General features: G+C 41.9%; 1 protein-coding gene across 1 annotated transcript in view; it reads left to right on the plus strand.

Moving 5' to 3' along the window:
* The window catches only part of CDH4 (cadherin 4), a 463,608-nt gene that overhangs the window by 356,679 nt on the left and 82,998 nt on the right, over positions 1-23,931 (plus strand). The window contains exons 5-6 of the mRNA XM_054391796.1: positions 5,183-5,338; positions 12,658-12,802. Coding sequence (XP_054247771.1) covers positions 5,183-5,338; positions 12,658-12,802 — 301 coding nt within the window. The remainder of the gene's footprint in view (positions 1-5,182; positions 5,339-12,657; positions 12,803-23,931) is intronic.

Here is a 23,931-nt window from a genome sequence, read left to right on the forward strand (position 1 = left end):
ATAGTCTTCAATTATTTTAATTTGGTTTTCTTAATGGGCAAAATAGCTAAGAGCTTAATAATAAAAGGCATTTACTGCTTATCATTTACATTATTTTATGTGTTCATTAATAATTATAATGGATTTTATAAAACAAAAAAATCAAGTCTAAGTCTCCCTGGGTCATGTTAGTGCAAATGTTGCATAGTATTCTATGGCAGATTTAAGAAACTGGTTTTTGAGAGCGTTCTTAACTCCATATGTTATACAGCAAGTTGGAGAACTTCAAAAGAAATTTATTTTCTAGTTTGCTCTGCAAATAGAAAATGCAGCAGAGTATAAATCCTTGCTTTGCTTTCTCTAGATACATTCCTAGGCACTTATATATAGCACTGCATGGTGATCAGCAGAACCCTGACCACATACAGCTCAGTGAAATCCTCTAAATCTAGTGTTAGGTACAGAAATACTCTTTTTGGAGTCCCGCCTTCTTTTCTGTACATTCCATTGTACTCCTTTGTCCAGCTTTTCTTTACTCACACCATTTCCTAGGCTTCAAGGCATTTCCTTTACTGATACCTAAATAGTCTCCATTGGACCACTTTTTTCTGGCAATGTCATGCTCCAAAAATTGCATAATTTAAGGACCCTCCAGTCTCTTTCAATCTGCTGACCATGTAAGTTTCCATAGTCTGCTTTGTCTCTGCTGCTGGCACTGGAGAGTTACAGGCATCTGTGGTGGGTCTTGTCATCTGCTACAGTGAGAGGGCTCAAAACTCTTCAGCAAGAAATGGAATTGCTGAGACCACAAGGAGTATAGGGATCAACACAAGAAAAACAGAGTGATAAAACCTGGCAGCTCAGAGAAGCTCATCAACTGAAATTCTGCTGACGAGTAAAACCCACGAGTACAGTTTAGCTACCCAGTAAATCCTGCTGGAGATGCAGGAACCCTAATATTTTATCTGTGAAAGTGGGATGCAGTCCTGTGTCACAAGCATAGGTAGCTTTTCATGCCCATCTAGATGTGACATTGCTACAGAGGAGAAGGCCAGCTCTAGAGGGCTTAGCTCTGTGTTATCTTAAGAGGTGCAATGCTTATTTTCACGCATTTAAGTTACTACATCAGAACCTGCAGTGGAAAAAACCCACCTGAGAAATTGCACTGTATTCTCCTGTTCCTGGGATTACTGAATCAGACTCTTGGTGTTCTGGTTCTGAGTTACAAACAGTGTCTGCAGATGGTGCATCAATGCGTCAAGCTCAGACCCCTCGGCAGCCCCCTACTTCACTCTTGGACTGCAAGACCACCACATCCTTGCTTGCCACTGCCAAGCCAGAGCTCTAGCAATGTGAGTTCAGTGCTGGGCTCTGCTGCAGGTTCCCTCTTGGGCTTTGGTGGCCAGTCCCACAGTTTTGAGATGGTGCACTTGTATATGTCAGTATAGGTGAGGATACTCAGCGTCCCAGGGTTCCTGTGTGCAAAATTTCATCTGTGTTCATGAGAGGACAGGATCAGGGGATCACATCTTCCACCATAAATTGCCTTTTGATCTGGGTCATTTTCCCTCTCCAGTGTAACAATCCACTCTAAGCTCTATCCCAGAGGAGTTTTTTAGAGAATGAAAGCTGCTTTACAAGCAAATTTGTCTTATGACAATCATCAGCCATCATCATTCATTCTGCACACAGTGTGATACCGTGCCTGGTACTGGAGAAGCTCAAAGCTCCAAGGGTTCTCAGAGTGAAAAATGTATAAATGCATCTGAGGAAAACTATCCTTCTGCCATCTGTTCTGTAACCCAGAACCTGCATCCCTCTTGACTGCATTATAAAAGGAAAGATAAATGAAAGAAATTCATGTCTATGTTCAGCAGTCAGAAGATTATCATACAAGTATGTTACCATCTTCCCATTTCCCAAGCATAAGTGAAGGAAAAAGCAACTCTCTCCTAAGCTGGTAAATTCCTCCAACTAGTATTTTTTTTTCTCCTGATTTAGTGAGCTCCTTGGGAATAGAGGGGGGGTTATTCTTATTATTATGGTAAACTGCTGCAGGAATGGTTTGGACAAAAGACGTAAACCTTGCATTGTGTTTGGATAATGTTCTTAACTTCTCAACAAGATTTACTAAATTGCACCCTGGGAATTATGCAAATAAAACCTTTGGTCAAAGTGTTACAGGATTACTGGGGTGGGGGGAAGAAAATGGAAAAAAAAAAACAACCCAAACTTTTTTTTTTTTTAACAATCTCATTAAGACTGCTGAAATTACATGTTGCAATTGAAAAAGCATGTGCCTTTGTACAATGAATATCTCCCTGGTAGTGATACATTCCATGCTTCTTTGTCAATGGTCCTTGCAACTTTCTGGGGCAAGTCCCATTCTTAGGTGTTTTTTTCTGAACTTTTCTTCTGTATCCTTACTGGAAACAGAATTAAGTACAGGTAACAGGCAAACCATTGTAGTGTGATGGCAATTAACAACAAATAATGAATTGCTGCTGAATATTTGCAGTGCATTTCTCCCTATCTTTGTTTTGCTCAATGCTATATAATTAGCTCGTGGATTTTTCTTAGCATAATTGGATAAGTCATGTGAGTCTTATGATATATTTCATCTCCTAGATCAGCAATGATTTACATACAGACAGCTTAGACCCTATTAATGCTAAGAAAAGTGCTGCAAGGACATCCTATAGCATACACTTTATTAAACTGTACATGGCTTTCTTAGAGAGTTTCTGTTTATCTGCATTTCCTGAAAATAAACTATAGTGCCTTTAGCACTGAATATTTAAATCCAGGCTCCTTCTCCCTGTTCCTGTCTCTCTCTATGCATTTCTAATGCTTCTATCACAATGACATCTGGGTACTATATGCAACAGGAAATAGAGCAGAAAAATGTCCATGAAGAACTAACAGACTCTTCCTTTCCATGATTCAGTTTTAAATTGCTTCCATTTTAGTTCCTTGGAGAGTGACTGTTTCACTGTTGGTGCTTGTGCTCAAGTCACGTAGTTGAGCCCAACTGGAGCTGGGGTGATCCAGCTTCCATATTTCAGTGCTGGAAAAATGCAGCAGAAGTGCAGATACTTTGGATTTGACGGTTTTTTCCTTCTGTCTTTGATAAGGAAAAACTTTGTTTAGGGTGAGGGACTGGTTTTATCCTGACACCTTACAGGAGCTATGCAGACACACTTTAATAGGCAGACATACAACTGTCTCCCCCAAGATACCATTTTTTCCCCTTCCTTTTTAATTTCTAAGATGTAAATGCCACATTGACTCAATGCTGGAGGTCCAGCAGCAGCTTCCTACATTTTCACATACCTTGAGTCTAGCTACAAATGTGTGGGTGGTGGGTTAGAGCTTGAACTTCCTGACTTGAGCTATACATTTGCACAGACATTCACATAAATTCAGTTTTCAGCTCTGTCTGCCTGGCAGGGTGAGAGCTGACATCTAAAAATGGGGGGTTTCAACTCCAATTATTGCACTGGTGAGTTGGTTGCCATCATTAAAACCAGGGTTGTGCAAGCAAAGTTTGATTTTAATAGACTCTCTTTCACCTACAGATTAGCTAATGAAAGTTGGATTCGTACCTGTCTACTTGTGTCCCTGTTACAAATACCCACTGGGCACACAAACCCCTGTAAACTATTGTGTGCAGCATGAGGGCACTGGCACAATGTCCCCAGTACCTCTTTTAAGTGATTATACCACTGTAAGTCCAATCACTTTTCTTTGGTACTAATAGCCTAAACAAGCAGTGTATCCTGTGGAGAAAAGACAGATGAAACTGTCTCTGTTCCCTGACCTTCAGCTCCAGAAGTGTTGGTGCAGCACGAATCAATCCTGGCAGTGTCTAGCAATAACTGACATTATTAGCTGTTAACAGGGGCAGAGGGTTTGGTGGAGGCAGTACAAGGGGAGCAGTGTACAAACTTGGTAATGATCTGTACAAAGGTATCAAAGGAGATTCTCGGAGCCAGAGGATCTGATGCTATTCTCCACGTTCAGCATCTTGTCAGCCTCCCACGTCAGGAGGGGAAGGAATAGCAGTAGGTCACATGCAGGAGGAGTGCAAGAGCAGCCTACAGCCCCAACCCAATTCCTTTGCCTGACAAGCAACACCTTCTCTTCCCTTGGGAAACCACCTTCAGTCCCCAAATTGGGGGATGTAGAGTATCTCCTGCATCCCACTGAGCTCACTGAGACCCCACCTAGCATGCAGCTGCCATAATAGAGATGCAACCATGCACTCAGCTACGAGATTTCTATTATCTTCCCACTACTTTCTTGTATTCATAGACCTGTTAAGGAAAAAATTTATGCATGTCACTTTTACACTGCCAAGACAGTTTGTGATGGTGCAGGGGGTGGTAATTTATTTGTACCTTACACTTTCTTTCAGGAATAGTCATGCTGTTGCAAGAACTTCTTTCAGCATTTGATCAGAAAATTAAATTTGGCTTTAAAGAGATAGTCAGGGTTGCTAGGACAACATATTAACTTCCCATTTTTATTTTCTCAGCTCTGTATCCAAGGTTCGTGTAATTTGTCATGCTGTATTCAGCTTGTGGTGGTATTCTCAAAGTATGGGAAGGAAGGGGTTTCAGAAGCAATGTGCCAAACACACTTTTTCTCAACAAATAGTCACACAAATTGCTAACATCCCACCAGGCATTCCTGCTCCTGCCCCGTTGATCCAGATGGGTTGAGGAAAGAGGGAGCAAACAGCTCTGTTCTTCGAATTTCTTGAGTGTGTTTGTGTGCACAGTCACAGGGACTGAGAACGTGATGTGGGAGCTTGCAGACAGCATTTTCAGAAGTGATTAATAGCTGAGAGACTCTGTGTATGGCAGAACAATTTGGACACTTTAGGAGCCTAGGGTTTAAATAACACGTAAACAACATTTTTTTTGTTGCATATAGATTCTTCCACATCTAAGGCAAAAAGTTAGAATTTCAATAATTCCTAGAGAATCATCATGAATAAAAGAAGAGAAAAAGAGCTGAAAATACATGGAATACACTTTCCCTGGCTTTTCCCCAAACCTTTGGCATACAACTCCCTTGTCAGAATTGACAGCAGTGTTACATTTATGCAGCTTTCAGGCTCCAATCTTTAAAGTTGTTTAAACATCGATATGGCTTTTGTCCGAAGCTTACCAATTGCTGTCTTTGTTATTTCATCCAGATTCGTTCTGATAAGGACAAAGAGATCCATATCAGATACAGCATCACTGGAGTGGGAGCCGACCAGCCACCGATGGAAGTCTTCAGCATTGACCCTGTATCTGGCAGGATGTATGTGACTCGCCCGATGGACAGAGAAGAAAGAGCTTCCTACCATGTAAGCATAAAACATCTGGAGCTTTATCTAGGTTCACAAGCTCAAAACAAAAGTATAGCAGAATTGCTGGGTTGAAGTAGGGATGTGTAGCATTGAGAAGACCAGGGCCTTTGTTCAAAATCAGAGGCCAGTTCGCAGTTTGGACTGGCTCCCTGTGCCAGCAGAGACTTGAGGAGCTGACAGCACGACAGTGCCTTGGCTGAACCAACGGTGTGAGTCCTCAGGTGTGTGTGTGGAGATGCTGGCTTTGTTTCTGCTTTCTTGCTAAATCAGCCAAACCAATGCAAAGCAGCATTAAACTGGTGTTTTTTCGGACACAAACTCAGAGCTGTCTGTTTAAAGTGGTACTTCTTAAATCCATGCAAAATGATGTGTGGACTGAACCCCCCAAACCACGAGAAGCCAATTGCTACATTAGCACGTCCTGGGAAATGACTAATTTGAGAATCAGTACTGCAGCTAAGCATGCAATAATTGGTATAGTCATTTTTCATTTTAAATCACTAGGAGATGTTCAGGCAGTATGATGGGGGTGTGTCAGATAGGTTTTTAAATATGCAGATAGGCTGATATTAAATATGAGGAAATTAATTAAGATTAATTGCACTCAAAAGTGATGCCTTATGCTATCCTAGTTCATAAAATGCTCTACCTGCAGAATACTTAGAGTGTAATTGGCCGTTATGTTTGGCTATCAATCTTAGCCCCTGTGCTGCACGGTGTAATTGCACGGCAGATACAGTCCCACAAATTGTGGCACCTTGCATGATAGCCCTGCGAAATTTCAAAATGCTTTCTGCATCTATGCTTCCCTTCTCTGCTGGAGTGGTTGTGAAAGGTTGTTTCATGGATTGCTTTGTATCAGCATTAGCCACATCTCTCGGCATGGTAATAGCCCTTCCCAGGGATGCTGTAATGTCAGCGAAGCGGCACGGGTCACTTCCACTGACACCATATTCCTAACTGCGCCGTCGGAGATGCACATTCTGTCAGCTTTATCAGGTATCCAGTTAACCATGTTGACACAGCTTCTGGACTGGGGTGGAAGGATAAAGAAAATAGATTACCTCTTTAGTTGGGTGGAAAAAGAGATTTCCCCTGGGTAAAAGAGGATATCTGAAGGAAAATTATTTTATCCTCTGTGAACAAGACCAATTATTTTGTTTGTTGTGCCTAGGAAAATATGAAGAGAGGTTGTTTAGAAAAAGGAATATTTGAGATACAGTGTTTGTCATCTCGGCATTGTTGATGTTGTTTCAGCAGTGCCAAGTTATTATAACAGTACAGTCAATAACACAATACACCAGTTAATGCTTTTGATGGTGCCACTGCGATGTCTGCTCTCAGACACCTTCAGTCAGAAGCAAAAGATGAAGAAGATTCTGTCCTTCATACTAACAAATTACATGCCCCCTACTAATGAACTTAACCTACTGGTTTTGGTGAATTGAGTAAGTCGAATTCTTGCCTTGGCAAGGGAGACTGAATAAGTCTGCCTCAGACACATCACAGGACTTCCAACCTTTTCTGTTCCCTACAGAACATCCATATGTAAATAAGCATATCCACACTCTGAAGGTTACGGGAGGATGCAGTTTATAGAGAGTGAATAACTGGCAAGTATGTTATGAGACTTTATAGACTGAAATAGAGAGTGATAGAAAATCTTTGTTAGCAGAACAGTAGAAGGTGATGGAGAACATTTTAAGTCCTGGTTGTAAACAACCTTTAGATCCTTCAGTCTCAATGGTAATGGATGGGTGATTTATTGAAACATCAATTGTTCATTTAATAATCCTTTACAAAGCATTTATAAATGCACCGTGTACAAAGCAATGACCCAAACACTAGTTCAGCAACTTGGAGTAAAAATGGACAGTCCTAGAAAGTAGAAAAATTAGGCTAGCTTCCAGAAAGAAGATACAGTCCAAAGTCTTGACTGTTGCAAGGTTCCGAGAAATGACTGAGTTTATGCCACTTCATATAGCTCAGACTCTAATCGAAAGGAAAGACATACTTGGAGCTAGGCTTACACTGAGAACAGTAAAGCAGTGATTGAGGTGCAGGATTGGATCTCAACTGTAGAGCTTGGCCATCTTTAAATTGGTTTGACATCTGCTGTAGAGTTTTCTTCAGCTCAGAATAGCATCTTAACTCTTCATCAGGGGTAAAGGATGTCAGCGGAGCTATAAGGCACCATCCCTGCTCCCTTTTACCCAGTAGGACATGGGCTTCTCGTCTGCTGTGGGTTTACCACTGGCTGAAGATGGGTGCTTCAGGTTTTCTGCAACCTTAAGTAGAATGAGATCTTTCAGCATCTCTGTCACTGTCAAGTGCTGTCCTTGCTACTTTCATTCCCAGGTAATCTGGAAACTAATTATATTAAAAAAAAAATAATTTGCAAATGTTTGCGAGGCTACATATGAAGAGTTCTGTTTCATTAACTCCCACATTTTCAACACGTATTTTCTTATGCATAATTATCTGCATTGCTTCAGGACTGCCATTTTTAAAACACTGGTGTTCTAACTCTCCCTGCATTAGCAAGCCATTTGTCTGATGAAACCTACCTTTCTCCCTAAGGTGAAACAGAGATTTTCTAATTAGATCGGGAGTTCTGCAGCACAACTTTTCAACATCATTCTTGAACTTTTAGGGAAGATCATTCCAATCTTGATGTATGCAGAGAGGAACGTGCCTCTGCGACTCACAGTGTCTGCCCAGGTGCAGTGTATGCTGGAATTCCTGCCTCAGCCTCCCAGCACAGTGGGCACTAGTAGCAATCGTGGCTTCAGATGTATTTTGGCCTCATCTGTTTCCCCTTCTTCACTACAAACTGGAGTACAAACTCTCCAGGGAGCTTGCAGACATCCCAGACGCAGAGTCAGCTGCAAATACAAGCAGTGAAAAATGAGAAGGGCTTTGCAGCCACTTAACCAATACCACATTGTGGTGCAGAACTGCACATGTTGCCCTGAGTGATGCCGTGGGAGCTGGGCCAGCGTCTTTAGTGCCGGTGTCTGGGGACACAGCCTTGGGGCATGCCCCCAGCTCAAGCACAAGCTGGTTCCCCCCATCTTGCTGCTGGCAGCCGTGTGTTGTTGCATCTCCCCTTGTAGTCAGCCCCTAATGTTTATTGCATGCCAAGTAAGTTTCAGCAGGTAGTGATATTTAATATGCATGAGCTCTCTTGGCCTTGTTTAACTGCCTTCCCAAAGTCCCGTTGGTGCCGCTGACAGAGTTAGTGAGTGAATGTCTTTTCTGATCCAGACACTGGTTTCATATCCAGCTACAGTTAGGCCTGGCAAGCATAAGGGGTGGTAAATTGTCAGGTTAGTTTTCCAAGGTGTTTTTCAAGCTCTGTTTTCAAAAGACATCAACATAAATGTGTCAGTAAATAGTCATTGCTTATGATACTCAAGTAATGTGCATTATGGGGAAACTTTGAAGCAAGTCCTAATCCAGTCCTAGACACGTATATGCCTTCAGCATCAGACTGATGAAATACTATCTCAGACATGGCTGGAGCTGAACAGGTGGGTTGCAATCTCAGGAGGAGTTATCTGAAGTGCAAGGAGACAAAAAGTTTAGTAGAAATTAAGGGATGCAAGAGTCAATGCCAGTATTTTGAACCAAGTTCTAAGGAATAATGGCAGCCATTGGTGTCACAATACTCTGATTTGAACTTTTAATCACAATTAAGAGCACACAAATTAGGCATAGCATTGTATGCTTATTGCCTAGAGGCTCTGTCACTGATTGATCATGTATATTTGTATTAGTAGTATTAGTGCATAAGTAATATTAGTATTTAACACAGTTCACTGTGTTGACTTTGACTAACTACCTTCAGATACCACCAGCCTCCAGTGTAATCAATAATCATGATACTGAATCATTTGTATGCCAACGGCTACATTTTCACTGGAAACTGTCAGTAGAAAAAAACCTCAGAGACCTGTGGTAGCTGCTGCTGAATGTGATAGCAATGAGTGTCATACTTTCAAACAATATTTGTCAAAGGATATGGATCCAGGTTCTTGGCTGGTTACAGCGGAGTGATCCACAAGCTAGAGATTCACTGCCTACCTGTATTAATTTTTCAAAATCCTCTGCAAAGTATTTAATTTGATTTTATTTATTCCTTTTCCTGTCTTGTTCTCCCTCTTGGGGACAATGTAAATATTTCAAACCAACTTTATAAATGTTTCTTAACTGTGTCTCCAGGCAGCTACCAGCTTCCATCTGAGTACTCATGCGTGACTTCTGTCTGCCATGTGTCCTATGGCCAAGGCTGGCCTCACTGGCGTTTTCACTGGGGGGTTTTCCAACTTTAAATGACTTGTGTGTCTGACAGAGCGCACCCATCACCTTTCCCAATGCCTCTAAGCACTCACATGCATCTGCTTGTCATCCCATTCATCACTCTACCACCAAAACACTCTCTTGGTCATAGGTGGGAGCAGATGGCAGCCTGAGCAGCGGAGTATCATGTTAGACTCAAACTATGCCTCACACAAATGAGTCCTGCCTTGGCATCTGAACAACTCCACAACAAAGTGTCTTGTCCACCTTGAGAGTGCTGCACAAATACAAGGAGATGAATTAAGGAAGGGAATGTAGTAGCTTTGGAGGTACAACTAGTTTCCCAGTGGACAGATTGCCCCACTGGATTCCTTCCTTCCTTTCTCAGCTGGGAATGGTCTCTAGCGAGGAAGAGCTCCCATTGAGCTCAGCTGAAATTCAGCCCTCTGGCTCAAGCCTCTCTTCTCCCTTGGCTGTGGTTGGCACTGACTACAGAGGAACAGTGTGTTGTGGAAGGATAGGGAGGCGTTGGCACATGAGAATTGTTGAAAAAACATGAATAGAGAAAATTCATTCAAGCAAGCACAAGAGAGAAAAAGAAGAAAAGTTTATTGAAGTCAGGAAAAAAGTAGCAGGAGAGAGAAGAGGCAGGGCAGCAGCAGCAGTAGCTGCATTAGAGAGCAGAGAGGAGCAGATATGAACTCCCAGACACCAGCACAGTCCAGGAAAAAAAAAAGATGAGGGGTCTGTTGCACTGGGCTTGGGGAGCAGGCACTGTCCTGACTACCTAAAAGTTCTTCATCAGGGCACCAGTGCCTGCACTGCCCATGTTCTCAGGCATTACCCTCCCTCCCATATCTCAACCCAGGGGCTGGCGCTGGCCTCAGGACAGACACTTGTGTGTGTCACTGCAGGTTTGATGAGGTCCCTGCAGTCTTGCTTATTGAATCTTTTTTTCCTTGAGTGCAGGCAGGAACGCATTTATGGGTACATTGCTTAGTGAGTGCAACAAGCAGATAGACATGCATTGCTGAGAAACCCCTTACTCCTGGAGATTTCAGACAAAAGCTATCAAATGTAATTAAAAATTTGCAGGGGGAGAGTCAGATCTGAGGGGGAAGATACCAGCTTTGCTCTCTGCTTTATCTCTGAATGGAACCGTTTCCGCTGCTGGAAATGCAGCAAGAGAGAGGCCCGTGCTGCCTCGGTTTGAAGATAATAACTTTAATTTTAGCTTCGAATTACTTTTTTTCAAAGGCAGTCTGACCTCTGACTGGTAAAGTTATTGAATTGCTACGTCTGACGTGATGAAGGATAGCTCAACAGGTGGGAGTCAGAGCAGTTTGTGTGCAGGCAAGGAATGCAGATAGTAAAAGCCTTACAAGTCACGAAATACAAATGGCACATCCTGTATTGAAATGGGAGCTGGGCTTCTTCAGGCTTTAAAGAAAAAGTGCTGCTTAACTTCCTTTAAAAAGAATGTTTTGCTCCCAGCTCATTTCATGTGGCAGTTTGGTCTCTTTGCTTGATTAAATGTTAATCCAGCCCAACCTAATAGTGTGCAGTTTCTTTTGTTGAGCTCTGGACTTCTGAACACCATAGATGAAGGAGAAAGTTGCATCAATCACAGGCACAGCGAGAGCACAAGACGGAAGCCAGTGCTAATGCAATTACCACATTTATTTGTCATGCATCAGAGGAGCTGGAGACCTCCTTGGCACAGGAGCTCTGACTCCTGGCAGCGTCCTGGCAGCCTGGGGAGCTGCTGGGAGGGACCAGAGGCTTCAATCCTTCTGAAGGCATGAGCTGGTGTGTCCCTTGTCCCTCAGCCCTGCTCTTCCAGCCAGCCCTTGCACCAAGCTGACATCCTCTGAAGCACTCATTGTTCATCCCACCAGCCCTGCGGGATGTCACAGTCATCCTGAACACCATCCCCAGTTTTTGTGGAGGTTCAGCAGTGCTCACAGGCACTGAAATGAAGAGGGATGACACAGGGCATCTGCAGTGCTCACACCCAGGTGATGCCTCTCCACTGCCCAGCCATGGTCAAGGGCTGTGCTGCCCTGTCCTCACTTGTCTGGGTCTGTTCTGAAGCTGGCAGCAGCAGCTCCATTCAGTGCACACACCATTTAGAGTAGCCATCTGTTCCCTTTAATGAGAAAGCTATCCATTTTTTTCACCTGATTACTGATTGTTCCAGACTATTGTTGATTGCTTTGTTTTATTAATTACTCATTTTGACATGCTGTATCTGTCCCTTTTGTTCAGAAAACAGATGCTCTTGTTTACGAGCATTATTACTGATGGTTATTGCTAATAAGATAAAGCCACAGTTCCAGTTTAACTGAGGACTTAACACTGTGGCTCTGGTTATTGTAATGCTTCATCACCAGATATTTCAGTCAACCCTGAGCAAAATATTTCATTCTTAGTGCCACAAATGCTCCCATCATTTGAAAGAAAGGGCCTTATTTTAATGTCTTTTTGTGCATAGAGCAATGGGGTTGGTAGCTGTTGCTGTTTCTAGAGACCATGATTAAACAAAGAATAAACAACACTAATGTCATTCTGAAACCTCTTCCCTTATTCATCCCTGTAACTGTGAGTATGAAAAGCAGTAGGTTCCCGTAAGAAACCTCTTAAGTTAAACTCATTTCCTGGCTGCATTTGGAACTAAACAAAATTTGCTTTCCAGGTTGTCAGACAAGATTCACCACATCTTTGAAACTAAAATATAGTGATCTATTAGCAGATGCTATTAGCCAGCGATAAAGTGTTTCCACTGACAATACTGCTTTAAAATATTATTTCAATATTGTGTTAAGCCTTGAAAAGCTATCTGTGTGCAGAGTCTGGATGGAAACCATCTCACTGCTTTCTGCTGGAATTAGATACCCACTTTGTTCAATTTTGGGAAAGTATTTATGAGATGAAGTCAGTTCTTACAAAACATGGTCTCTCACTCTGCATCAAACCAATTGCTGATACTATGTTTTCATTGTGCTTATTCCCAGCTCCGGGCTCATGCGGTGGATATGAATGGAAACAAGGTGGAGAACCCTATTGACCTTTACATCTATGTGATTGATATGAATGACAACAGACCAGAGTTTATAAATCAAGTCTATAATGGATCCGTTGATGAAGGCTCTAAACCAGGTACAGTTGAAAAAAGCCTTAGAGTTACCACCAGCTTTCAAACGTTAATCTGGCATGGTGGCTCTGCTTTCTCTTGAAACAGAGGGAATGTAGGAAGGATTGCTAATGGTGGCTTTTTAGTGGAAGAAGATGAGAGCAATCCAACTGGTGTCTCATTCTCTAGACACTGAGAAAATGCAGATTTGGGTTAGAGGGAACTTGGATCCTGGTGGTCCCTTCCTAGATGTGGAATTTTCAAAAGCAGCAGTTGTGTAGAGTAATGCTCTCTGTTACCATTCCATATACTTGTTGCTCATGGACGGGGCTCTTAGTCCAACTGCAGAGCACTGAAAACCAACACAGCAGTGGCCTCTCAGTGACCCCATGCCTGAAGTGCTCAATACCTGCCTCCTTGATGTGTAATCCAGTCATTTGCAAATGCAGTATCTGGCACCCAGTCAGACTCCAAACAGATCTGTGTTTCCCAAAATGAGAAAAAATACTTTCTTACCTGGGGCTTGGTGCAAAGCTATTGAAGTGGGACTATTCCCAGTGAAATTACTGCCTCAGCCTCCATCCCTGTGGCCTTTTCCAAGAAAGGGTGAAATGGGGGAAAAGCCAATGCAGAATTTCAGAAAATTTGCAGGTAAAAAATGAGTGAGGGTGTATGTTATAAGCTGAACACAAGTAATTATTTTTATTTGAACACATTTATATGCTTGGAAAAATACAATTACAGAGGTCTTTAATGTTTTCTTTTCGACTGTGTCATGGATTTGTTATTAAGTAGGGTGTATCCTCTGAAATGTAGTTTCCAAAGTGGCAGCAGGGTTGATTTAGCTTATTGCCAAGCATAACTAATATGAGTGGATGCATTCTTCAAACATAAATTATACTGTGAAAACTGTCACCAGTACAACTGGAAGCCTCCTGAAATGTGAGGGAAATTTTTCCCAGACAGTTTTTATCCTCAGTTGTTTGCCAGCTGAGGGGTTAAGCACCGCCTGACTTTGTTTTGTGTCAGCAAACATTTATCATGGCTTCTGCGCTGCCTGAGGTGTCACAGGGAAGTCTCCGGTGGCCACTGCTTTTAACAAGGTGATTCACAGTCATGATTGATTGTCTCAGCACTGTGAGGAATGGGCTGCTGTGGTGACACATCATGGGGACAGAATGTGACATTATTTTTGTGGAAAGAATAGGTACAGCTTCCTTCCTGATATGCTTTGGGTGATGATCTACCAGCTTCCAAGTGATGATTCCAGTCCTGCTCCCCAGAGGGGATGCAGAAGTCCCTGAGTTGATGGCTCTAATGGTATCTTCCTGGAGGATTTTCTGGTTTTCATTTGAAGGGCACTTTGGGTTTGAAGACTGATACAACATTTCCATAGCAAATCAAATTTCTTACATCTTACTGTAGGACAGATCAATATTCAAAGTGTTCCCAAATGTTTTAACTAGCTCTGCTTATTTGTGTGAAAGAAGCAGTAAACTGCATCTTCTTCTTGACTGAGACCCAGATAAGCCTTTGAGCTATTAAATCAGAATAGGATAACTTTGCCTACAGAACACTTGTGCCTCTGCTTCTACCAGTGGTTTTTGGTATTCTGTATCCCAGGCTGGAGTGCTTGCCTTTAAGGCAGGTAGGTAGAAAGCAATCTGGTTTTATTCAAAAGCAATTACATTTGTCTTTGATGTATTTGGGTTTTCTTTTCCCCCTTTCCTGTTTAATCAGTATTCTTTTAAAGGTTTATATTAGTATTGAATTTCTGTTCTTTCCTTTTGTAGAACCTCCTGGGAATTTGGGTGTCTGAGGCCCTCATTGCATGTACTTGGCAATAATCATCATGTTATGTCTTTGAGAAAGTGATAGGGAAGTCATAGAGTTACTGAGGACATCTGCATGCTCCCCCTTTGCCTCAAAGTTAGGTATCCTTGTTTTGTGTTGGGACAAATCTAGACAATGTGTTTAACTAAGTGGAGATCTTGCAAAGATTTGGAAATTTTTTTTATAGTTTATGATGCTTCAGAATATTATAATAGCAAAGAAAGTACCACACCAGCCAAGAGAAAAAGACATCTGGCCAGAATTCGTGATTGTAGCAGTGGTCGACAAATGAAGGACATTGGATGTTTCTAGAGGTAACAGCAAAATGTGTTCAGTATTGGTTCAATAGTAAGGTGCATGTGTATCTGCATCTATAAATAGATATGCGTGTGTGTATCCATGTATAAAGTGCAGATTTGCTTCCAGCAAACAAACAAAAAAATCTTATTATATGTTACAGGAGTTCAGCATTTGTTTTCCGTTGTTCATTGCTATTGAACTGTGCCTGAGGACTGAAAATGCTTCTCTGGATATCCTGTACAATTGTTATTTCTCACGTCTTCCATATGCCCATTTATAATGGCTGTGATTAAAAATGCAGCATTACTCAATTACCACTGTATCTGCAGTGTTCTTAATAATACTGCACACCTCTTATGAGAAAAGTAGCTGGAGTATTAGTATCTAAAAAAAATGCTGACTGAGCATGAGCAGCCAATGACTGAAGTCAGTAGGAATTTTGCCCAGGTTTAAAAAAAAAAAAGGCACATATGGAGCTCAAGCTCTACCCATGCAAATTCTGCAGAGCAAGACTGTCAAAAATATGCTGTGGAGCACATACTGAGCAGGGCACTGTGACCTTGAGTTGCAGGAAAAGCCCCTATAAAGCTGTCACAGGATCAATAGAGCAGATCCAACTCAAAGTTGCACAGGAAAGGGCTCTGCAGTGCTGTCACAGCACACACTGGGTTTCAGGACAAAGAGAAGGCATCCACAGGCAGGGCTGTGCTCCGAGGGATGCTGCATCACCAAGGGCAGTGTGGTCCCCTCTGAGCAGCTGGGGTGCAGTGAGCTGGAAGACAGCACTGTGTCTCCTCTCTGACCCTGCAGGAGAGCTGCAAATTGCGCCTGGCCCTGGCAGGGGATGGAGGGTGGCAGAACAAGATGTGACCTGTTGACTTGACAGTGAGTAAGCCAAAAGGAGGTAGAGTGAACCAAGGAAATAAGTATGCAGGAAGGATGTGAACTCCAGCCTGCAGCACGGTGTGATACTGCTGGGCACTTAGCCTCCCATGGAAGAAGCAAGTTTGCTTTAGCCTAAAATACAAATATCCTTCAAAGGGGATTGTCTAAGAGCTGGAAGAATTGGCAGCGATGTGAAGAGACTCATTAGAGACAGTCTGATGAGATTTAAGTGAAGGGGCTTCCCAGACTGCAGAGCACTCAGACTGCTAGGGTTTCCAGGCTGCTCTCTGCAGTGTGCAAGTCACCTTGAAGCAACCCTTGACAGGAATAGAAAAGAAATCATCAAGTATTATTAATTATAATGGAATGTTGTTGCTGGTTAAGATTATAATAACTTAATTGAAATAGTGTCTTACACAGTGGCATGGTGCTCTTGAAATCAGGAGCTCCTTCTTGGTGGAGTGACATTCTCTGGAGTGTGAACACGTGTGTCACAGCCTGGCCCCTCTGCATCTTCAAACGTGCTGGCTCGTAGACTGCCTTGCATGTGTTTTCCCATTTCTCATACTCTCTGGAAAACATTTAAATGCATTTCTAAGGTCATGCAGCTGAGCAGTCTAAATGTGTAGATGCACGCCCTTCCAAAACTGTGGAACAGGAATGGTGATGCAGGGTTTTCTCCTGCACAGGCCTGTCTTTCTTCCTCACTTTCCCCCTCTATGAGTTGTTTTGATTTAATGTGCCACTGTTTGAAAGTGTATTTTAAAAGACCGTGTTTTACTCATTTTGAATGATGTTCTGCCTCTTTGAACTTTACCTCCATACAAAGAACACAACCAAGTTTTGAAAATGCAACTGCAAGCTCAAGCTGAAATTCCCCTGGTTCCTCTGGCAGCCTTAATCAGCAAAGTTGTCCTGGCACTGCAGAAGTTGCCTTTCAAGCGCTGATAAAGCGGGACAGGTAGCACAGCTTTGCTGCCCAGCACCACCAGCCCTGTGAGGATTCTGCTGCCCTTTCAAAGCCCCCTGCTCTGAGCTGCACCATGAAGACTGTACCACCTTACAGCAGAAAGGAACTGGGCTTTGGAGTGGATTTTTCCTCTCTGTACCACACCGGTTACTGCCTGCTGTGAGCCCATCCCCTGCACTGGTACTGCTGGGTGTGCAGCATCCTGGGGATGTCCTTGGGGAATGCTGTTTCAGAAGAAATTCTGCAGCTTCCATTTAAAAAAAAAATTGCTTGATAAGGTAGAATGAAAATGCTTAAATGTAAAAAAAAAAAAAAAAAAGGGAATTTAATCACAGAACAAAAATGTGATGGAGAAAGATTATTTTGGTCACTGCAGAAGCTTAGTTTTGATATAACCACCACAAAATGTACCTTACATTCAGATGTGGATGTCTTACTTAACTGAAGCATTCAGTTCTGAAAAGGTCAATGTGAAATGCTCTTCAGTAAGTCTAGTGCTTTGCTCTGGGTTGTATCTATTTTGTTTTAACAGAAAGATTGTCAAAAATTAACACATCTCTCCAAAACAATTTGTTCCTGTCACATTGGCCTTTTCTATTCCCATTCATCCTTTCCACTTCACTAACTCTCTGTCCCTTTTGAATCAACAACAAAAGGCCAAGTGGTTTCTTTTAACCTAGAGTTCCGTCTAGCTCCTTTCTCATGGTGCCATACAGGATAGTTTAGTCCTCCCACCGTCCTTAGGAGTGGTGTGAAAGAGTGTCAGATATGGATAGTCCTCCAAAATAAAGGAATATTAGTGTTTCTTAGATGAGAAATGTTGTAATTTAAACTTTTCCCATCTCCTCCTGATTTCATGGAACTCTGATACAATAATTGTTGATAGTGTGCCACATGAAAAATTAAATAGCTGGGAGCCAAATCTATATGTGGCAAATTGAATTAAAGAAATCTCATAAAAATAAGCAGTATATAACAAAAAAAACCCAAGAATTTTAAAAGCTGATTATTCTACTAGTGTCCCAGTTTGTTTATTTTATTTCTATGCCAGCAGAGATTCCCTCAGAGATTAACACCATGGACTAATGCACAGATGGGGCCAGAAACTTGAAAGTCATCTGAATATTAAGAATTTAAATCTTTAGCCTCAGTGATTTGAACAGAAAGCCAATTATGAGGCTGAATTAGTTTTCAAATTAAACTGCAATTTAAGGCTTCTGAAATTAATCTTTTAAGGCATATAGTTGCATTTGTATATATATTCATTGGGAGAGTTTGGATTCTGGCTTGTTGTTCTTCTCCAACCTGACAGTACCATTCATAAAGAGATGGCTGGTGTCCTGCAGGTTGTTCTGTCAGTGAAGGAGCAGTGTTGCTGGGTGGCCAGGGAAGAAAAGAAAGCAGCAGCGCCTGAGATCTGAAGAGAAGACACTTCATTTTTAAAAATTCCTAGGACACTGAGTGAAAACTCCTTTCTTCCATTACAACTCATCCCAAAAACTCTGTAGTGCTGCTCGTGATTACAACCTTCAATATTCTTTTACCAGCCTGGAGGTGTATTAGTTTTAGTATTCTTTATTTAGGAAGATCCTAATTCAGCGAAGCACCTGAGCAGATTCCTGGACCTGACTGCTACTGATGGTGACATGGCCCAGGGTGGCCTGGCTGTGTGCCTGGTGCATGTTCCTGCTGGTAGCACTGGAAGCGAGAAATCGTGCCAATGTCCTGTATCTCAGAGAGATCACGTAAAGGTCAAATCTTCAGGAGCCAGACTAGGTCTCAACAGACTGTTCCAGTCATCACAGAGCTCTCCACAGGCTGGGTGCATTTACTTCTGGGTTCATCATATGCCTAAAGCTATGCATCGACGCCATGCCATCTTCTGCTGCTCTTATGCTTGTGCTTTATATGCTGTTAAAAATGACTTTGTCCAACCCAACTCTATTCTCTCACACATTGCACACAGACTTAGGATACACAATATTCTTTTCAAGTTCTTTTGCTCAGCCGAGCACAATTTTAAGATAAGAAATTGTTTTTCTGCAGACACATCTGGTAGTGCTTTCCATTTTGTTTCGAGGTGAGTGGTTATGAAATCTGTCCTCTTAATTTCCTTTTCTGAAACATCCAGTCCCAAGAGCAAGGAAGTGAATTATAGGACTGTAGGTGAGAAATAAATGCAAATCCCCAGACTGATGTTTTTTCCATCTAGAAAAAAAGGCCAAGTTGACACAAAAATAAAATGTGGAAATCATATTCTGAGACCACTCTAGAGGGGAGTTACAGCGCTGCAATAGTGCACTCTGCCTCCTTGTCACCAGCAGTGACAAATAACAGAGTATTATCTATATTACAGTATTTGTATTATATTGCATTATTTCATATTATATTCACAAACTTCAAGGACTGGATTCAAGCCTTGTAGAAGATGTGTTAAGTCTTAAGTTTTGTGCAGCCAGGTCTGGATGATTTCAGTAGTTGCATATGCTTTCAATTAAGCACGAAGCCTGGACATAGTTTGAAGCAGAACTCTGTGAAGGTGTTCAGGGTCCCTTGGCCTAAGTCACACTTTCTCCATGTTTTGAATCAGCCTGTAGGAATCAAGAGGATTCATCTGCAGGAACTCAGCCAAGCTGAAGCTCATTGATACATGGAGTCAAAACTATTTGCTCAGAGGCTGGATGTGCTTTTACCCATCTAGAAGTTTGACTTCTGTTATTTCTCTGCGTGACGCAGGGTCTGTAGGATGCAGGCTGCTGGACAGGAGTCACCTTCAAATCTGGCCAGCCCCAGGTGTGTGGTGCAGTCAGAGCATCTATTCATTTCTCTCTGGAGGTATTTATTTAATTTTTAACAATAAGAAGGTATTATTTCAGTGCTGGGTGACAGCAGCCTCTGACTCACTCAGTCATCTCTCCAGACCTGCTTGCTCTTTTTATTCTCATTAGGTTGGCTCTTGCCTTGTTTGATGCTGAGAATCTGCTGTCTCCGCTAATTGGGAAGTGGCATCCTTTATGAATTAGGTTAGCTGCTTGAAAGGTCAGAATTTGCCAATGATTACAAAAATAATGGTGAAAGAGAATGACAGTAGCTATCAGTTATGACTGAAGGAATATCATTTTAGGTGGAAAATACTGTTTCTGTTCAGTTTTCTCTCTAGATGCAGTTTAATTGAAGTATATTGGCAATTTATTACATCTGCCGTAGTTTCAGGTACTTCTGTCATCTTGATGCCTTGCACATGTTCCTGTGTCCCTATATAACTGCACTCAACTCCTTTGGTGAGTCAGCTCCTCATTTTTCATTTGAAACCCTTACAGCCAGGATGTACATGGAAGTGCTTCAAATCACCTACTGAATACAGTTTGTTTTTTCAGCCTGAGGATACAAAGTTTGTTGCCTGAGATGGTTTAGTCTCTAATGCCACAGAAATTCTCCAAATATCATTCTCAAATTTTTACTTGCTGGTAAGGTGAATTCACTCATGAGGAGCTCTGTGCTGTGCTGCTTAGGCTGCCAGTGGTCAGGTAAGGCAACTAAAGCTAATTTGGCATGGCTCAGCAACGTTGTGACCTATGGACCTGGGGCCAAACCTCTCCCTCCCCTCTTCTCACATCACCCCCATGTTCAGAGCAGAAGGATCTGGTTAGTTTTATTGATCAATTAAAAACACAAGTAGTCCATACACTTTAGTGTGTTTGTGGTAAGAAAGAGCATATTTTACATAGGGAAGCTGTATACAAGTAATTATGTGTATAGTTGTACTCTGAAGAGTTGTTCAGGATCCCATCATATATCTCTTTGCAACTTGCTTTTGACATATTTTCTTTCCTAGTGCACTGTCTTTCTGTTCCCTAGACCTTGTTGCAAGGAATGAAATCACACTGCAGGATGAGGTGTTCCTGTTTGAGTAGGGGCATGAGACTCCCATCCTCTGTGGGGAGCAAAACTACTGCCAGGAACCTCTTCTGAACAGAAAATTTTATTTTAAGGACATGTTGTAAATTTTACACTGCTTTTCAGTATTTAATCTTTCCATTGTTTATTGTCTTCTCCCTGTCTAGCATCAGATGCAGAGTATTCATTAAGTGAGGTTTCCAATTTGGGGGAAAAGAATTAGGAGGATAGGGAGGTTTCCATTAGTACAAAGCCATTATTAACGTGGGTTAATGAAGATCTAATGTAATATGGCCATCACCACATGTCTGCACATAATGATTCAATCCTTTTCTATGGGGGAATGATTAAATTAAGTATCTTGTAGGTCAAAATTAGACTGAGAAGGTTAACCAACCTTTAATGATTCCACAACCATTTACCAGCCATTAAAAAACATAAACTGTAAGATAGAGCTGAAGGGAGAATCAGCCTTATCAGTAAAACCTGGATGAATTTTTATCTTTTTGTGTTTATATTACAGGAGCAGACAGAGAGGATTGAGTATTTTTTTTGTGATGTGTTGTAAAGGGCAAAGTGAAAGGGGTTTTTATCTTTTTTTTATTTTGTATTCCAGATAAGTGCCCATTAGCTCTTTCTTTTAACATGCATTAAATCTAACTGATGGATATCAAACCAGCATAGAAAAATGGTAATTATAAAGCGATTGTTACAAAGACTTTGGGAGCACCACAGCTGTGCTAAGTTATTGTTTGTACACCTTAAATCTGTGGAAGCTGAGTCTTTACAGAGAAATGAAGTTGCATAGATGGGAGAGCAGAGATTGCAGACAATGTGATGTGAATTAGCAGTCCTTGGCATGTTCTGGGCCTGCCTGGGCCAGAAAGAATTGAGCTGATTCTTAGATTCCAGAGTGATTAGGGGGGGACATTTATTTACAACTATGTGCTTATCTGCCTAAACATACAGAGGGCAGCTATCTCTCTTGTTTCGCTGCTTTTTTTTGCTTAACATGTAGAGATCAGATGAGATACAGTGAGCCTAACATAATCTTTTTACAGTCTTTTACAAGCAGATGCAATTCATTTTAAAACTGATAAACAAAACTGTATATACAAGTAAAAGTTATCTCACTTTGCTTCCTTCTTTCCAGGTTCTGCAAGATACTATTTAGCCTATCCTGTAGAAACTTTAATTAATCTAATGGGAATATTTTCCATAGGGGGTGCTTTCAAGCATCCCTCTCATGTGTCTTGTCCATTGTGAGATTGAAACAAAAATACTTTGTTTGACAAAACATCTAGGAGATCCTAGTCTCTGGGAAATCAAAAGGAATTGATTGTGAAGTTGCAGATTCTTGGGTTCCTGCCTTTTATTGATAGATCTCCTTCATCATGCCATATATTAATTTTAACTCAGGTGATTTATGAACCTGGCACATTAGTTAATGAAAGCTAATGCACAGTAATCTTGTCATCACTAGCTGTGCATGATAATTCAATCTGCTTCTCAGAAGAGCTGTTCAACATGCAACAAATTTGATTTAATATTGACATGATGTACTAGGTTAGGTATTTTATTACACATACCATGTGCCTTATTTGATGAAAAATATTTTTCTTTCAACAGGTTATCTACCTGAGTTGGTAGGCCAGGTGTGTAGTTTAATACAGTTACATCCATCACCATCTGGACTGAGCATTCGTTAGGTGATGCACTGTGCAGACCGGGGCAAATTCCGGAGTTTCAGCACTTCGTGCATTCATTTAATGCTATCAGTGGGCTTCAGCATGCCCTTCAGAGCAGAAAAACAAAGCCAATGCTTCCCTCACACACTGAAAGCATAAAGTCCCTCTTGTCCCATTTATACATCTCTCTGGTAGCTCCATCACCGCTGTCAGGGTCTGACCTAAAAGTAGCAGAGCGCAGTGTGGGGGTCTTGGGTGTGCCTTGGAGGAATTTGCCCAGTGTTTCTGGTCTGTAGTAAGTGTTTTCAGTCTGTGTTTGTGTAGAATATAGGGATTGAAAGATGTGGTTAATACTTTGATTTCCACAAAACACACAGCCACATCCTGCAGCCCAGAGTGGACAGTCTGTACTTTTTCACTTAAGCCCTAACAATACCAGCCCCAATCCTCCAGCGTGTAAGAACTGTGCCATCTGCCATTGTACATTTGCCTACTTTGTGTAGTATTGGGGGCTGGATATGGGGATGTATTTCCTTTCTTCTAATATAAAGCACATGAAGATATATCCTCATGCATAGGACATAGAAATATGACATTATTTGCTTTTATGGCAGGTAAATCATCACCAACCATCTTAGGATTGTGGAATACTTTATACAGCACCCAGAAGATGTTAGACACAGTAGCAGTATATATCTGCATTGCTCTATTGAATACTCTTGTGCACAGATATATGCTTATGTCATTCACTGCAGCTCACAGGTATCTACAGCATAGATCTTGCTTAAAGACAGACTAAATATACAGAAAACTGAACGGAATGTAAACGGTGATGTAGGTTGCACCAGCTGGTCCCCTGGGAGTGGTCCTCAGGAGTGATACCCTCAGCACAGGCAACAGGAGATGCCATCACACTCTTATTCTTGGGTCAGCACTGCGAGGCAGGGAATGTGTGTGCATAGGAACAGGAGCAGACATATCAACCACTGTCCAGACTGCAGAGAGGAGGAAGTAATTTGCAGCTGGTTTACAGCAGACTGTGGTCAGACGAGCAGCCCCAGGGAGCAGCGGAGAGCCAGGGAAGGAAGCAGCTGCTGCAATTCCATCATGTGCTGCAATGCTGCAGCCACGCAGGGCCCTCTGCAGAGAATGCTTTATTAAGTTACAAGTTAGTAATTAATGCCAGGTTCCTCTCTTTATTTTCTCTGTGGTTGGGTTTCATAATCAAAATTAAAGATATGAGATAGGGAGCAGATTGCCTCTTGAAATACAGCTCCCTGGTGCTCAGTTCATGACTTCAGAGGCATTAGTCCAGTTCCATCTCCCTTTATGGGGATGTAGGTCAAACGCTGTTGAAGTAGTCCTCTTTTCTAGAGCAGATGTGCTCAGTCCAATGCTGCACTGCAGGAAAGAAGCAAAAGGTCAGGAAAAGAAACCTACTATATACTCTTATCCACAGTATAGCTGCTATCAACTCACCCCATGTCCACCCTAGCATCCAGTGGTTGGGTTCTTGTTCCAGTTGGGAAGCCACCATCTCCCACGGGTCCTGGCTTATTTTAGAAACCGCAGTGCAGTCTGA

The sequence above is a fragment of the Indicator indicator genome, chromosome 24, assembly GCF_027791375.1.
Source record: "Indicator indicator isolate 239-I01 chromosome 24, UM_Iind_1.1, whole genome shotgun sequence".
In the NCBI taxonomy this organism is placed as follows: Eukaryota; Metazoa; Chordata; class Aves; order Piciformes; family Indicatoridae; genus Indicator; species Indicator indicator.